Raw genomic sequence first — 18,715 nt, forward strand, 5'->3', positions numbered from 1 at the left:
AAGAGATTTAGTTTAATTTATAATGTAAATTAAGTTTTTAAACAACGTCGGGTCTATAGCTCAGTGGTAGAGCTTTTGACTGCAGTTCAAGAGGTCACCGGTTCGAACCCGGTTGGGCCCTTTTATGTCTATTTTTACATTCTTGAAAAATTAAGCTAAATGTCTATTTTTACATTTTTAAAAAATTAAGCTAAATGCAATGTACGATCCGATGTTCGAGATTTTGATAAGTAATAACATTGATTAATGCCCTGGCCTTCGGAGCATGTATATTCTATTAAAGTATATATGTATATATCAACCTAACTAAACATTCTCTTTAGATGATTTGACCTCCATTATCTTAGCTTAAACCTTATAATTCTATTTATACATTTCAAAACGTTAGCCACATTCCGAAAGGGTAACCATTATGTATGCTTTCATGCATAACAAGGGGTATATGAGTAATTACACGTATATATGGGCAAATGCATATACTAATTTTAGAATAGTATCATTATGTGATTAAATAATACCACTTAATGTACAATGGTATTATATACAAGCTTCTAGTTGTACAATTAGAGTGCAATCTCCATCACATGATGACAATTCCATGGGCTTATACAATATTTTAATCAATTTTTGAATTATTTTCCGCAAGTGTAGGAAGATATGCGAGTCTAATAACAAAAAGAAAAAAAAAAAAAAAAAATTGAAGAAGATTGATAGACATTTGCAAAGGTTTTGTGCTATGGGACTGTTAATCCAAGTTCTTTCTGTCGAGAAAGTGCACTTTTTGAACAGTCTTATTTGTTGTCGTCAATCCAATTATGTCTTATGTGTTCTTTGTTTGAATTCAAATCTTTAGAGAAAAATTGCTTGGAGCGAGATAAAGATTAAAAGAGTGGGATAAAGATTAGTCTTTCTATAGTTTTACAAAGACATTAGCTTCAAGGAATGAATATATATGTGTATTGGCTAACTTCATTTTTGAAACTTCATTTTTGAGGAATGGGGGCTACTAAGGGGATTTGTTAAACATCGCCCACAAATTACTACATAAAGCCCACAAAATTAATATGATTTCACAGTTTTGCCCCTTTGTCAATTTTCTCTGAAAACGAAAATTTCACTCACCGAAAAATGTGGAGTCGCACGGGGATGCCGGGGGAGGCCGGAGATCCGGGGGACGACGAATGTCATCGGAAAAGACGGCTGGCGTCCGGAGGAGCCGCCACCACCGTGGCACCGGCGCCTGGCCGGAACGCCGCCACCATGTCGGTGGCGCCTAGCCAGGACGCCTGTACCATGGTTGAGGCTTCCAGGCCAGGCGCCATGACCATGGTACTGGCGTCCCGGCTAGGCGCCACCACCATGGTGGCGGCGTCCCGGCCAGGCACCGGTTCCAGGGTGGTGGTCCGGCCAATTTTTTTTTTTTTTTTATTTTTATTTTTTTTTTACATTTGACTTGCTTAAAATTCAAAATAAAAAATTTTCTCAGTTACCAACAAAAAAAAACAAAATATTAAAAAAAAAAAAAATTCTCAATTTCCAACAAAAAAAAACACAATATTACTCAAAAAAAAGAAAACAAAAAATTATCAATTTCCAACAAAAAAAACATGATATTACACAAAAATAGAAAAAAAATTAAAAAAAAAATAACAAAACAGGCTGGTGGTGGGGCGCCTGGCCAGGACAGCCAATGGCTGGTGGTGGCGCCAGGTCCGGCAGCCACGTCCACTGGCCTGGCGTCTGGGCAGGACGCCCAGCCACAGTGACTGGCGCCTGTCCCAAACGCCACTTACCGTGGCTGGGCGTCCTGCCCAGGCGCCAAGCTGGTGGACGTGGCTGCCGGACTTGGCGCCACCACCACCTTGCCGCCACGAGCCAACCCTCCCTCCTCCGCAGCCGCCGCCAACTCTTTGCCTTGCCGCCTTGACATCCCCGTACTTTGATTTTTTTTTTAGGTTGTGTTTTTTTTTTTAAGGTCAAGGGCAATATTGTAACTTTAATATAAGTTTGCGGGCTTTATGTGGAGATTTGCGGGCGATATTTAGCAATTCACCTACTAAGATGGGTTATCAACTAGTCCAATGTAAATGATCATACACGTCTAGTAGAGTTTGGCCAAAATAGAGCCATTATGAAGGCCGAGTATGAAATAGATAATAAAGTAATGAGTTTGACTAGTGTGGAAAATTAGGTGAACTTTTTTATGTACATTGTTTCCGCAATGTTGTTTCTCAAAAATTATTATGTCATTTACGATTACACTCTAGATAGAATATTTTGAGTGAAATATAATACTTTCAATTTTATAAATTTAAACCTAATTTAGAAGTAGGATTTAACATTTTCTCATAATATAGTTTTTTACATGAGTCTAATTTGTAATGATTCACGTAATTTGTTATTTTGTAAATGATTTATGGAGTATGAGATAGGATACTCAATTTTATGTAAATTTTTACATATTGGTAATAAGATATAATAGCGATTGAAATAATGCATTGGTAAATATGAAATAAGTAGTACAAGTAATTGGAAAAAAAAATACTAATAACTATTTTTTAACCATATATTCCGAGTTTTCAGTATATTCACCCTATACCCGATTTTTCAAGTACGTATACCTCTAAATTTTCATAAAAATGCAACAGATATTCATAATAACTTACGAACTTTAGCTCTGTTAGTCATTGGGCTTAATTATTCCTCGAAACCACCCATATCCCTTCACCCACCCCCGAAGTCTCACTTGCCAAGAATCACTTACCATGAATTCATTAAAGCTTACCATAAATAACGTACTGTCCTACTTATCATATATCATAAATAGGGTGTATGCCAAAGGCACTATATGAACTTATCACCACTCTTAATTAGAATTGGCAAACAAGCCCATGCCAAACGCATTATATGAACTTATCACCACTCTTAACTAGAATTGGCAAACAAGCCCAAGCCCAAGCTTATTGACATAGACCCAGTTGACCATTGAGCTTAGTACGGTTAGAGAAAGGAAGGATAGTAAAGTTAGCAAAGATGCAGAGCATACGATCTAACCATCGTAGCATTTGGATTAATTAGTGGTGGTTAATTGGGCGCTGATCTCTACTGAGGAAAGATAAGTGTCTGCGTTATTGATGATGTCAATATGTTTTATTCAAGGGTAGCTTTGAAAATCATAGATGGTACAGTATAAAAATAAAACTGTTACTCCATGTATATAATAATACATTAATACATGCCACATGGGCAATGGTACAGTTTAAGTCATCCAACAAACTAACACCAGGAATATAATGGTCCTGCTGCTTCGATCTTGCATGAAATGTATATGAAAGCATTTAACGAAGTATCCGTAAAATCTTCTTGCACTTGGGCTAGAAATTTAGTAATAAGGAGGCAAAGCTGGAGTTGGAGCTGGAGCATCAACAGGTTCATCACTCAACTCAATGTAAGAAGTAGGAGACCCAATTGGTGCATCAGCAGCAGCACCCAACTCAACAGAAATAATTGGAGCACCCAACAAATTTGTAGCTGATATTGGCCCTGGTGTTGCTATGCCTGAGCTCTTCATTTCAGACATCCCTCTCCTCGGGTTTTCGCTTTGTGTCTCACATAATTTGGGAAGATATACACCTACAACATTTTTAGTAGGACAATGTTACGTTGTTAGTATGTATAGTATTATAGTGGAGGTTTTGTCGCAGGTAAAAAAATATCCATTGCAGCTATTGTCACAACCAATATCTTCGTTTTAATAAAATAATAAATATACTTGGGTTGTTTTAACTGGTTATTTTTTCAGATTGAATATCCGTAATAAAATAATTAAACTTGGCTAAAAGCATGAAAATAAATCAGAATATGCTAGGTCAAGTGTAATACTCTTGCTTAAATAATGCTTTAAATAACATTGACTTTTTCATCATGAGAAAGTTAAGGAAACATAGGCGTGTAACATACTTCCCTTTTTTTAAACCCATTTTATAATTTATTAGATGTTTTAACGGTTTTAAGCCATTTAACACGTAGTAGAAGACAAAATTTGGAAAAAAAATTAGTAGAAGTCAAATAAAATGTCAACTCTAATAATGCTTGAAATTTTCAAACATAATTACACTAATAATATTACAATGAACAATATTTTATTTTATATCTTATAGCCAAGCTAAGGAACAATATTGTATGCAAATAAATATCAAAATGTGATATTTCAATGGCAACATATATATATATTTTTTTTATGTCCTATACGTACGTTAATATTCACTCCCTCCATTTATGTTGACCCCACGATGTAAACATTTTTTATGTCATATACGTACGATTAATATGCAACTTGTCAATAGTAATTTAATTGACAAATTATATTGTTGTATGTATAGTATATTATCAATTGACAAAGAAATTAAGAAGTAATAGTCACATAGACATTATTTTAAAGATAGAGAACGTAAAAATTACCTTCACCGGCAGCAAGATTGAAGTAAAGATCGATGACATTAGGGCACCTTTGGTAACATTGTGGGGAGCAAAGCTTTTGGGTAAAGCGGGACTCGAGAAGAGAGTCCGAAGAAATCCCTAAGGTATCGCGGTCTAAGCCACAAGCTTGAATACAATGGCTAGTCTCAACCAAGTCCTTGAGCTTGTCAGCCTCGATGGCAGATGTAGTACACTTAAATGCCTCCAATCCACTCCTTCGCACATACTTCTCTAGCACGCAACGCTTGCCTATAGATGATACCGCGAATGCACATTCCTCCTTGTTAAGCTGCTCACATGTTATACCCCCTAATCAACCACATAAAAAAAACCAAACAAGTAAGATTTTGACAATATAATTAGCAAATAACACTTAATTAGTTAATTATATGCATTAACGAAATTCGATAGATTATTACCTAGGGTGCCTTGAACCAAAAGGGAGGAAAAAAGAGCAAAAGTTACAAGGGAGTTAAAAAGAGAGGCCATGTTTTGTTATAGAATAATAAGCAATAAAAATCAAAATATAATTTATTATTGCTCTTCTATAAGATTGTTATAATTTGAAGAATGAATGTTGTAGTTTGTAAATGGTGTGAGATTTACAAAGTATTTATAGATGATTTCATGGAATATACTTTGAAATTATTGGTCTAACAGTGGACCCCGTTAATATTTCATAGAATAAGAGTGTGGACTTGCCTAATTAATTTTGAAGTTTTTCATGGAAAATCTCGGTCGATGACTTCGCCGTCATTAGTGGCCGATTAATTTGGTTTACTCTTTTTTGACACAAAAAGCAGATTGATTATTCATAGGTTTATAGCTGATTGAATTGCTTTAGGTGGACACGTAGCCATAAACTCATAATAAAACTCATAATGGGTCATTATTATCGTATAAATAACGTTTATATGAGCTTATTGAAAGTTTTGAAACGTAACTGAACTAATGTAATTAAAACTTATTTAAGTTAAATCTCCATAATTTTTTTTAATAAGTTAAGAAAATAAAAGAGGAAACATTAGGAAACTCTCTGTACAAGGAGAATTTCTAATGCGTATCTACGTATTTAGGCTTTGTTCACTCCACCTTAAAATAATAATATTTCGTAAAAATGATAATATTCAGTAAAATTAATTTCAGTTCAGTAAAAATAATTTCAGTTCTGTAAAAATAAATTCAATTCAATAAAAATAATTTCACTTCAGTAAAAATAAATTCAATTCAATAGAAATAATTTCAGTTCAGTAAAAATAAATTCAGTTTAGTAAAATAATTTCAATTCAGTAAAAATAAGTTCAGTTCAGCAAAAATAATTTCAGTTCATTAAAAATAATTTCAGTTCAGTAAAAATCAGTAACTTTAAAAAATCAGTTCAATCCCTTTTTTTTTTTTTTACTTGCACCTTTGTAACACTTTATATTTTGTCTTAAAACTAATGTTAAGCTTAATTATCACGATCAAAATTTTGTCAACTTGTCCACTTCAATTTTAATTTTAAAACATTCAAAGGAATTTATTTTGCAAAATAGGTATTTTAAAATATTTCTATATTCAATGTTGTGTTTAGGTGATTAATTATTCAACTTTTATACAACTCTCTCCCAGCCATCTCTATTCAATAGTCAAAAAAATTGTGCACTGTCTGAAATTACAAGGTTGAAACCAACCCCAATAGTGATTACCAATTTATCGTACCACAAAAAAATGTTATAACAATTTACCAATGTAACTAAATTTTATACTACGTATTTTCTTTAGGTAGAGAGAACTACGCAAAGAACAACTAACAACCAAACTTTAATCAATTTTTTTTTTTAATGCAGCTTAAAAAGTAATTGCATGCATTATTAATTAATTGGTTAAAAAAAATTCTAATAGGGTGATGATTATTGGGCCGTCCTTTGCTTTGACAAATCGCTATCACATAATCAAATTGCCCTAATATACAGTTTTTTTTTTTTTAATTATTTAAAGGCAATAGTTGAATCAACAAGTTGTCGAGTTACGATTTTCATAGTGTGGTAAATATTTTCAATTTTTGGTCAAGTACTCAAGTGTAGCCAAACTTTAGAATTTGACTTCCTTTCCGTTATTAACGGAGGAGATTAATTTCCAAACAAACGGGAATTTATCATGGATTTGATAGTTTCATCACTTTTTCATGGAAAAACAAATTTGAAGACTAATAACAATGGTTTCTTTAATTTTTAAATTTTACTTCCTTTAATCCTCAAAAATTTTCTAATACCCCCATTTCTATTTTATAAAGGTGATTTTTGATTGGCGTAAGAAAAGTATGGGAAATGACAAATGAAAAAAAATATTACAATAGACTATGTAATAGAGTGAACAAATTTTTTTACATACCAAAATAAATATAGAACACACTCAAAACAACACCCTAATATATAAATGGAGCATTTTCAAAGAACCTAGTGTTCTCGTCAAAAAAAAAACAAGAACCTATATTATACTCCGTATTGTTTACGTACGTACTCCGAATTTTATTTTCTGGAATAACTTCTAATTTTTTTTTTTTCGTGAAGTCCGCAAATATTTAGTCCCAAATTCAGAAAATAAATAAAATTATGATGTCAATTAAAGGTGGTTAACTAACTAATCGAGATATTTAAGCCAATTGCGCTGAAAAGTACACACCACATAACAACAAACTTAAGTATGATGGCTTTCCAGAATTAAAGGAAAGTACAAAAGTTGGCAAATTTCCTTTCAGCAGTAATAGTATTAACTTTAAATAATTAAAGTTATATCAAGAAGGTGAGTTACAAATTAAACTATTAAATCTAAATGCCTTAGAGCAACAAACTCTGAACAATCTCTATCTCTATCTCTACCCATTAAAAAGTGAGAACTTTGTCAACAAAGCTTAGCAATAGTGATCTGAATCTTAAATCAATGAATTATACGATTCATAAGGATTGCTTCAGGTACTGTTCATAAGCTTTTACATGCAATGCGAATTTCTCTACTTTCATTTAGCTTCCATTTGCTAAGTCAGCAAGCTAATAAGGTGGGAATTTCTCCATGTTCATATTGGAGGCAAAAAGGAAGTACCTAAATTTGAAAAACGCTATCTGCTACTTTTAAACGTTACTATTTATAACGTTTGTAAAAATCTACTTAAACTTTACCTCTATCGTTAATCGCTACTTAAACCGCTACCTTGTCAAACACTTTTATTGTTTTTCTAGTAGTGTTAACCGGTACCTCAAATACTACCATCAAATACAAATAAAAAGCGGTATAGTATTATTAGAGACACGGTGCAATTGCTAAGCACCTAAAAATGTTTCCCGCAAAATAAATGGACATGATTAAAAACTAGCCCAACCACGTCCCCTTGTCTTCCTCTGCAAAATTAAAAGAGAGTGTTCATCCTTCCACAATTCTTATTTGTACACCCTAAGTCGAAAAAAAAAAAAAAAAAAAAACTTAAGAAATTCGATTGATGGTAGAAATTTTTCTCTGCCCTCTTTTAAAATTCAGGTCAATTTCATACTTCTTGTTTGCTTTGATTTATCCTATGATTATGTTTTGATCAATGAAATACTGCTAAAGCTTTAAATTTGTTACATTTCGGTATTTTATTTTTTCAATGAAATCCAATTGATCATGACATAAAGATCAAAGTCTATAAAACAAAATGTCATTGCATTCAACACACACATTACTAGCTTAGAAGTGTATATACAGAATACCTTCATCAATTGCTATAACTAAATTTCCAGCTATTTCTGCACTTTATGGCATTCATCAGCTCAGGTTCCAAAGACAACACTTCTATATAAGCTTCCCTTGGTTCCATTGAGTACACCTCCTCACAATACGTCCGAATAGACACAGGAATACCCAAGAAGTCAGCGAGCCATCCTGGAAAGCAGAGAATACTTGCACCAGTTATTTTTCTACCACCTCAAGACAGCCTCCTCCAGATACAAATCCAAATCCGACTTTCGGGGCTTATTCATTGAATCTATATACTGCTGGTAGTATTCTTTCATTACACTCAGGCTTTCCAGATTGTTACCACAATCTCTCTTGGCAAGTATAATATTAGATCCTTTATCGTCAACCACTGAATCATTCAATGAATATCCCTTATGATCACCCAAGCACATAGGTGTCATATAACTTGTATATGGTCTCTAAAACAATGGTTGCCTTGGAGTCATCAGACAGATAAGTCTCTACAAATTGCATTTTGCAACGCGGATCCAAGAATGCAGCAATTGAAAGAGTTCCAGTATTTATCAAAGATTTCAAGCATTTTCTGTGCCACAAAGCTCGCAAATGCATCAGAACTCAGTGACTCTTGTACAAGATAAACGCGAATTTCATGAAGATGAGGTAGGAAGAGATTAGTAGTTAGCCTCTTAGCACTAAATAATCCCTTAGTGATTATGAATTCTGTCAGCAATATTGCACATTCTCCTAACATTTTCCCATTCCTGATCATTTAACGGAACAAGCCCTAAAGATCTGATATACCAGCATAAAGGATTTAATGTTTTGGACCAACTTATGGCTTCAACTTTGTTATTGATTCCATCCATCTCCTTAAATCCTTTCTCAACCATTCAACTTAACATATCACTGCAACACTGCACACGAAACAAAGGGAACCCCATCGATCCTCTCCAAAAGTTTTTCTTTCGTACATTCATCAGTCATCAATCATCTCCAACAGTCAAAACCAAACTCTGTTAGTCTCTTCAATATGACACTATCAATTTGAGAAACATCACAATACTTGATAATCCATTTACGCAATATCCAATTGTTGTCGATGAAATGGGCCCTCAAAAGAAGATACTCATCCATTGACTCCGATTCCTTCTCGAAATCCATGGACAGACTAATATTTCCTCTAAGTTTCGAGAACATGTCCTTCACCATAACTTGCTCATTCTTATATAATTCCAAGTATTTACAATGCTCATCATCAGGTTTGTCTAGCCTTTTCATGTTTACTGTGGAAAGAATTAACAATAATTAAAGAAATACCACAATGGATCATACACAACTCATTAAGTATAGAACACGAGATATGAACAATAAACTAAAGATAATACTCCGTAACAAAATAAACTAAAGATAATACTCCGTAACAAAATAAACTAAAGATAGGCCTACGTCTATGAACAAAAGGAATTATTACTACCTCTGCTAATTATTACTCCACAGTCCCCTTTTATTTGCACCATGGAGGCATGGACCTACTTTTTATGAGACCTTTTTGGTTCAAATGGTGCAAATAATAAGAGACGGAGAGAATATGTGTAACAAAGGGATATTATTTGTGAAATATAAAAGTTTCCTTTATTACACAATAATATTATAAATACTCCGTAATAAACTAAAGAAAGCCTATATTACTAAGTTACTATGATGAGCAATAAACCCGTCCTAGAGATTAACAAAAACATCCAATCTCGTGATCAAATTCGATGGGATAACATCTATCGAGACATAAACGAGAGATACCATACTCACATGAACTCATCAACACATTCAACACAACTTACACAAGCCATGATTCTAACATATACTATTGCCAAAGACTATTCGATCAATTACATATAATGTTGCTCTAAAATCATCAATTAGTCAATATAGTCATTTTTTTTTTTCAGTCTAAACCTCTTACATAACTTTCAAAACATCACCTTGAATTTAAACTATAAACTTTTCTATGATTTCAATTGGAAACTAACAAGTAGCAACTAAAAATCACAAAATCAAACCAAAAAAAAAACAATAATCAAATTTTACAAAAAAAATTATAAACATGAAGTGTGATTCAAATAAAATATTCTAATAATCATAGAATAGCGATAAAGCAAAGAATTATAGAGTAAAAGAGAATGGATGTTAACCTGGTTCTTTGGAAAATAGAATAAATTCTTCGATTTTTTTAAAGAATTGCTTCGTATACGTTAGGGGCTTAGGGCTTTGTTTTTGGTGAGGTTTTGTGTATGGAGAAATAAGGAAGCCAGCAGGAAAGAAAAAATGAGTAAGCTATTTCCCCTTTTTTTTTTTTTTTGAAAATTTGAGATAACTCGTATCATCTTATAAATAGTACGCTATTCATCGGTCCAAGACCGGATCGGACCGGACCGAAAAATTTAATTTCAAGAATTGAAGATCGGACTGATTAAGCTAAGACCAAATTCGGATCGGACCGAAAAAATCGGTCCAAAAACCGGACCGGACCAGTTTGGACCGATTTTAGAATTTTTATAAAAAAATTACTAAATTTTAAATAACTTATGGAAAACTCGAAAAAAAAATAAAGAAAAAACAATATCTTAATGTCTTTTTTTATGTTTATTTAGTACAAAAAAACTCATACGACTAAAGCTTTCCGAGCTTGTTAAGGATAATCTTAATCATTATTAAAGGTTTTATGTATAATTTTAAGCAAAAAATCAACCGGTCTTGGACTGGACCGAATGAAGACCTGAAAAATAAATTTCTCGACTGGGAGGCCGAACCGATTAATTTGGTCTGGTCCAGACCGATCCATTTTTTTTCAACCCGGACCAATTTTTGAACACCCCTAATCACGTTACAGAATATCTGACACAGTCAACATTGCACATATGCTAATATAATGCACTACTTTGACTTTATTTTCATATGATTAAATATTAATGAAAGTTATTTTAAAAATTATATTATGAAGTTTTATATTAATACCTATCTAGCAACATATTTTATGATAAAATATGTTTTTATTATGTTAGTATTAAAATTCTGAGACAGAGGGAGTAATTGAACGATTATACGCTTCAAAATATTTATTTACTTATTTGTCTTCATTAATGTTAATTGTTTTTTTTTTTTTTTTTTTTTTTTGCTATTGAAAATAGTGCACGGACATTTATTCCCTTACGTTTATAAATATTTGTTTATATATATATTTCCTTATTAATGCTACCAACAACTAAATTTGTAACATAAATCAAACCAAAAGAGCTAATTGGCCATACCATTCTATGACATTGACATATGTGCCATTTATTACTATTGTTGGCAATGTGTCATTAAAATAAGGCACGTAAAAACACATAAAGAGAGTACAAAGGATTGAGGGATTTCAAAGGGAGGTTAGTTAGACATTTAAAAATACATAACGAGGGACAGTACACTCATTTCACTTTAAATTGCGCAAAATTTCAAGTGGTATCATTTGGTGATCAAATAATACCATTGTATATATCCAGTGGTATTATACTATTATATACGAATATGCTTGTAATGGTTCTAAATATACTCTTGGTGGTATTTTATAAGCTTTCAATACGTGGTACAATTATAGTGTGGTCCTCATTAAATAGTCAGATAATACTATTGTATATTCAGTGATACTATATATGCTTTTAGTGGTACTATATACACTCTCAGAATAAAAACTCCAATGATACCCGTCAAAGTGTAGTCCTATGACTATTTTCTCTCTTTTCACTATTTGTTCATACATAACTAACATACATCTCTTTGTAAAAAAAAAAAAAAAAAAAAAATATCTCTACTTCCTCACAAAGAAACATAGGTGTAGTATTATTAGAGACACGTGGCAATTGCTAAGCACCTAAAAATGATTTCCCGCCAGAATGGACAGGATTAAAAACTAACCCAATCACAACCCCTTGTATTCCTTTGCTGCATTAAAAGAGAGTAAAAGACTGCCCATCTTTCCACCTTCGTTATTTGCACACCCAAGCCGTCAAAAACCCTAAGATATTCGATTGATGGAAAAGATTTTTCTCTGCCCTCTTTGAAAATTCAGGTCAACTTCATACTTCTTATTTTATACGAAGTACTAATTATTTGCTTCAATTTATTATATGATTATGTTTTGATCATTGAAATACTGCTAAAGCTTTAATTTTGTTACATTTCGGTATATTACACCGTATTTTATTTTTCTTTGTCATTTTTTAGTTGAATTCTGATGAATGTGGTAAATTTCTTTCTTGATTGCTTGTTTATGTGCTTAATTTGGTTTCCATTTACACTTATTGTTCGATATAAAGAAAAACTTTTTTTATGATTTGCTGTCACTTAGGAACCCTTCTAGAGAAGTGTTAGATCAATTTAAATGTTCTTCTTCAGACTAAATTAGTGATTACTTTAATTAATACTCTGTTAATTAGGATTTAGTAAAAAAAATTATATACACCCGAATGCAAGGTGAATCCGTATTTTCTGCTTGTTGAGGATTTAGGGCACTTTACTTTTTAGGAAGTATTTTGTATATATGGGCTCTTAGGTTGTATATCCTTTACTTGACTTTAACTTGTCTAAATTAATTTTTCTAACTGCACTTACCAAGCTAACAAAACTCATTTTAGTTGTGAATTGAAATTGGGTAATCCTTAATTTTTCCCAAACCTTTTTTCTGTTTACGTTATTATTATTATTATTATTATTATTATTATTATTATTATTATTATTATTATTATTATTTGGACATAAGTGGAATTGTGGTGAACGAAATACATCCTTGTGCATTTTACGTTTTTCAACACATCCTTGTGCATTTTGTGTAGTAGCATGGTATTTATTAGTTTTGTAACTTTGTGTTAAACAATGTCATAGAAATGCTCTAAGCTACATGATATGTTCCCTAACTTCCCTTTGTTAAATTTAGGTTAATGATTTCTAGGGTGTTATGGAATTTTTAGCTGTCTTAGACTCTTAGTCCAGCTTTGACAATTTTGTTCATTTTACAAGGGTGGTTGTAATCAACTGTATACATGATAAACTTAAAATTGTTTTTTTGTTTAGCTGATCTTGCAAGTTGTGACATTGGTTTGTTGTAAGAAAAACTGAATGAATTGTGTTAATTTCTTTGTTTCCTTTTTTTAGGAAATATGGAAAGACAGAAGGCAATCCGTTGAACAACGAGCTAAAGATGCTCAACAGTCCCTTGCAAAGCTGGTATGCTATCAAAGAGTGGCACTTCACTCGTTCTGTGATGAATCTTTCACACAAATTATTCATGCCCTCAATCCAACGTTCCCAAGTTTCAATAAGTTTGAGACTCTTGAGCGTAACTGCTTGAAATTATATGACGATGATAAATTAAAGGTGAAGGATGTTTTTACGAAACTTGCTGGACAGAATAGTCTCTCGGTGGATGTACATGTTCATGAGAAACGATATGATCATTAGCTTTGCTTAAGTGCTCAATTCATTGATGATGATTGGAAACTACGAAATTGGGTGATTAGGTACCGTCCTGTTTATGATGGGACGAGTATGGGCTGCCCATCTGAAGTCATTTTAAAGGAGGGAGCCCCACTCATAGAGTGAAAAACAAAATTTATTTCTCACATGTCATTTTTGTAAATAAACCAACAACTTTATTCAATTGTGGAGCCCACAATAATAAAAAAATTGTTGATTTATTCACGAAAATATCCCATAGAAACAAATTTCGTTTCTCACTACGAGAAACAAGGAATTTCCCATTTTAAAGTCTCTAAAAGAGTATGATATCAAAGCAAAATACTTTAACTGTTGGAGGTTCTTGTGACTCTGACATGGCTGATACCGTGAAGGAAAATGTTGAAAAATCGATGAAAGTACCAATGAATGACCAATTGTTGATATAATAAGTCGGATGGCTCAGGGTGGATTTGAGGAGATCGATAAGATCATCGACAAAGTTCAATTGTTGAGTTAGTCTAAATCAGAGCCTGTATGGTATCTCACAACTTCTAAGCTTTCAGACGCCTTAGAGTTGGAGGCAATGGGAGAGTTTTCTTCAGTAGAAGAAGATGGTTTTTATGAAGTGCCATCAAAGGAGGAATGGGAAAAACTTAGAAGAGTGTGCAAAATTGCAGAGAGAATATATGGAATCGTTGAAGGATTATTTGAATATAAGAGGCCAACACCTAATCTCTTTCTACCACATTTTCAGGAGATTCGGGCTTACTTTACTATATGATAGAGTTATGAGAAAGAGAATGTTGGAAAGCTTAATTATATTGATGAATATACACGAGTATATATAGTACAAGATTAGAACATTGAACATACCAAACTATGACTAGATACAATATATGACTAGGTAGTTAGCTAATTATAAGGAATATACTTAGACTATCAAAATTAAAGAGCAAATCAAGGGATTTACATATTCTAAACAATAACTAATAATGATAATGATGATATAATCATCTTTATCCTTTATACTATAGAGTCAGGGAGTTCAGATGCATTTGTGAGACTTGTGGCGCAGAAAATGCTTGAGATCTTCAATAAATACTGGGATGATATGTGTTTAGTGCTTTCAATTACTGCTTTTCTGGATCCACGTTACAAAATGAAGTTCATAGAATTTTGTCCAGCTGACTCGAGGACAGCTACTTATTTAGAGAATATTCGCAAAGTGTATGATGGCTATGTGGTGCAATGTGATCAAAAGGAGTATCCATTAAGTGATTGTTCTGATTCTGAAGATGAGGAAGAGGAAATCGAGGAAGGGTCTGAAACACAGGCCAAGAAAAAATGTCGTGACATTCTGGAGAATCTGAGTGCTGAAGGAGTACTGTCAGTCAATGCAATCTGTGCATGATAAGGCCCAAAAGAGTGATTTGGATTTGTATCTAGAGGAGCCTATCTTGCCATGGGTAGGGAATTTCAGCGTGCTGCACTGGTGGAAAGATAACGGCTGTAAGTATCCTCAGCTATCAAGGATGGTTCGTGACTTCCTGGCTATTCCTATGTCTGTTGCTACTTCTTATGACGCGTACTATACTGAGCAAAGGGGAGTTGAAAGGACATTGTTATCTTTGAAACCTAAACTGGTGAATGCCTTAAAGTGCACTAGAAGCTGGAAACTCAGTGCTGCTAAAAAAGAAAATTAAGAAGGTAATGAACTTCTGCTTCTGTTTTTGAGGTCTGAAATGATAATGTTTTCTTCTTTAATTTATTTTCATTTCTGTCTCAATTGAACATCCTCTTGAATTTTTCTGGTTGTTTACTTGTTGCAGCTGCTGCTAGTACGACCAGCGACGAATAATTTGTCATGGTCAAACTATGGGAGTATGCATTGGAGTTCTGATTTTGGAAGTATAAGTATAATCTTTTGCTTATTATAAGTGATTAAACTTGATTTAGCTCGTGTTTTGGAGTTGTTCTTTTAAAAATATGGCTTGCCATGAATCACTGTGATCAACTTTTCCATGACAAATACTGTATTGGTGTTAATTTCTGGATTACAACTCTAGTTTTATACATTCGGTCACTCCATAGTTCATGGTAATGTTTGCTCGTTTATGTTCAAGTTTACTGTTGAAATTTTGCTCAATTGTTTGCAGTTTCTTAGAGCGGAAATCAGGATGACTTGTTAAAAGGTCTTGGTTATGGTAAGTTGCTAATTACAAAACATACATATGGTGAAAGTGAAAGTGAAGAGTAGTATCATATTGAGATTATGGTGGGCTTTTAGTTTAATACATATGGGCCTGGTTAAATAAAAATTCAGCTATCCAAGTATCCAATTTAGTAACTATGACTTTTATTATATATATTGTATATTTCATGTTTGATTGCATTATATGTTACATGTTGAATATTTTCTTGGGCTAACTCTTGAGTCTTGATCATAAATTCATAACACCCAAATTCAAGATATGTAGTCATAACATTTGTTTAATTGAAAAGTTTAAGCTTAAATATACTCCATTACTTTATGTGATTGTCAACTAATTTAGTTGGTTTGTGTTTTACAAGTATAATTTTATTTTTTTAATTTTTCTTTTTGGGTGAAAAAGGTGATACACAAGATTTCAGATTTAATTTGCACTAATTTCCTTTGGGTTCTCTTTCTCTAGTCTCTAGTCTCTAGTCTCTCTACCTTATTATGAATTTACCTTACCAATTTTCATTTTGTTAGATTTTTAGTGAAAGATATGCAACATTAAGATTTAAGAGTAATATAAGAATTTTAAAATATTTTATAGTTAATTATATGTATCTACCAAATAAGTAATCAATTCTTCATGAAACGGTCAAAATTATAAAAATCAAAGAGTGAGGGATAGCTTGGTGGTGAGAGCTACCCTTCCAGTTTTAAGGGATTTTGGTATTGATTCTCATCACCTACCCTAGTGGCTTTCTAAACACTAAAAATAATTTATAAAGATGACAAATTTTAGGCGGAGGTAGTTAAGCAATTACTTATGAATATGATACTTAGCTTGTATCAAATCTAGTATAGTAGATACTAAATTGTTTACTCCTAATATCCGGACATCTTGCTAGGTGCAAAGGAACCTATGTTGGAGACTGTAATAAGCAATAATAAGAAATCAAAAGACAAATTGAATACGTTAGACTTTAATTGCTGTAGTCTAAAATATGAAGAAAGAATCAGTAAATTGGTGAACATAGTCAATTGATTAGCCTCTTTTTATGACATGTTTAATTGATTTGTCGTTACGTCTTTACACCAAATGTTTTTCGCAAGAATTAGCAAGTTTATTGGAATAGTAGTATTATTACTTCGTAGTTCCGAAAGCTGGGTGTCATTGTACTTTGGTCTAAGGCTCTAAGCAACCAAACAAGGCGGTGTTGTAAGGAAAGATCTAATGTCAATAATTTAGGTAATCACATTTTTGTATTTATTAAGCATTTCATATTGAATTCGTATGTGATGGGATGTTTAATTTCATACTTTGTACGTTGGCCAGCTACGATTAAAAATTGATAGGCTGAAAGAGTATGTCTTATTAAGTTTATTCAACAAGGCTTGTTATTTTCGTAAACTAAGGAAAGACATAAGATCGTTTCATACTTTTATGTAAGAACTAAGAAGATATTAATGTTAACAATATAACTTTCATAATTAAATTTTTAAATTTCAAAGTACATCCATTATTATCTTATAACATTAAACCGCGAATTTCAAATTCAAGGATGGATACATTTAACGTGTCCAACTCTAAGCATAATGCCACTAACAAATCCTGGCCTGAATGAATTAGTGAGGGTAGGGAAAGTGGAGAGTTGAGGCAGTAAAGAGCGGCCAAAATTGACTATTGAACTCGTGGGCTTGTAAAGAAACGACTTCCCTTCGCAAAATTGTGCCACTTAGAAAGAAACCATGCAAGTTGCCTTACAACTTTACTTTTGTTTTGTGGACACAAAGCTAAGATCATCACATGTTTCACTCATTCAACTTAAGATAACACAAAGTATTTATGCAATATTACTCTTTAAGTTCTAAGATTTATTTGATTTTTTTTTTTTTTTTTTGATAGATAAGATTTATTTGATTTAGTTCATCTAAGCAATATAATACTCTCTTCGATCTTCTTTTATAAGGATTTACAATATTTTATATAGTATTACAGCTTAGTTTGTTGATCTAATTCTACTAGCAGGTAAAGGTTAGGACATACATATTAATTATAAAAGTGTAGCCGACCTAGCTGTGTATGGGTATATATATTAAATTAGTTTCACCCATATAATAGAACATATTGTATTCTTTTGGGCTTTAAACCAAACATGCTTAATGAAGGTGGTGAGAAACTCACCTTATGACTTTGAAGTAACAAATTTGAGCCCATCATCTACATTTGCTTGGGAGTTGAGGATTCTCTTACCTTCCTCTCTCTACTCTCTTGCGTTAACATGCGTAGTTTTTACAATATATAGGCCGATTAATGTAGTAATATGTTTTTAATTTAGTTTATTATAGACTAAAAGTGGGATAAGGTAGTCAATTTTACAAGTCAATATACATATATTTCCATAAACATTCACAAGTAAAGTGAAAATCTAATGGTTTACAATAATATTTATTAAAAAATAAAAACAGAAGAAAAAAATCTAATGCGTGATGTTGACGAATTTCACCCATTCTACCGGAGTACTAGGTGCTTTCCTCTTTCATTATCATTTTTTCTGTTTAAAAAATTCAAGGGGTGGGTAGCCAGCAATTTGACTGAGAGACATAGATCATATTTTCACCGTTACTTCTGGCAATTGTGCGATACACTACTATTTTTCTCCTAATTCCGCGTAAAACATTCCTTCATTTTCTCCGTTATTACATGTTACATTTTCTTTGAACAATACATGTTGCAATTGTGACAACGATATTGGAGTGCATTTTTGGACTCCTACTTGTGAATCGCGGACCTGACTATCTATTGTTAAACTAATATGATACTAAAGGCAATAAAAC

General features: G+C 32.6%; 1 protein-coding gene and 1 non-coding gene across 2 annotated transcripts; one reads left to right on the forward strand and one right to left on the reverse strand.

Moving 5' to 3' along the window:
• Positions 1-49: 49 nt before the first annotated feature.
• Positions 50-121, forward strand: TRNAC-GCA. The gene has a single exon. It is a non-coding gene; the product is annotated as a tRNA-Cys (tRNA).
• A 3,005-nt stretch (positions 122-3,126) lies between these two features.
• Positions 3,127-5,076, reverse strand: LOC110697054. Its single transcript, XM_021874389.1, has 3 exons — positions 4,899-5,076; positions 4,462-4,788; positions 3,127-3,633 (listed from the first exon to the last, which is right to left on the reverse strand). Exons 1-3 carry the CDS (start codon positions 4,966-4,968, stop codon positions 3,383-3,385), a joined length of 648 nt encoding a protein of 215 aa, XP_021730081.1. The 5' UTR covers positions 4,969-5,076; the 3' UTR covers positions 3,127-3,382.
• Between the last annotated feature and the right edge of the window lie 13,639 nt (positions 5,077-18,715).

Source organism: Chenopodium quinoa, unplaced genomic scaffold (genome assembly GCF_001683475.1).
Source record: "Chenopodium quinoa cultivar QQ74 unplaced genomic scaffold, ASM168347v1, whole genome shotgun sequence".
NCBI lineage: Eukaryota > Viridiplantae > Streptophyta > Magnoliopsida > Caryophyllales > Amaranthaceae > Chenopodium > Chenopodium quinoa.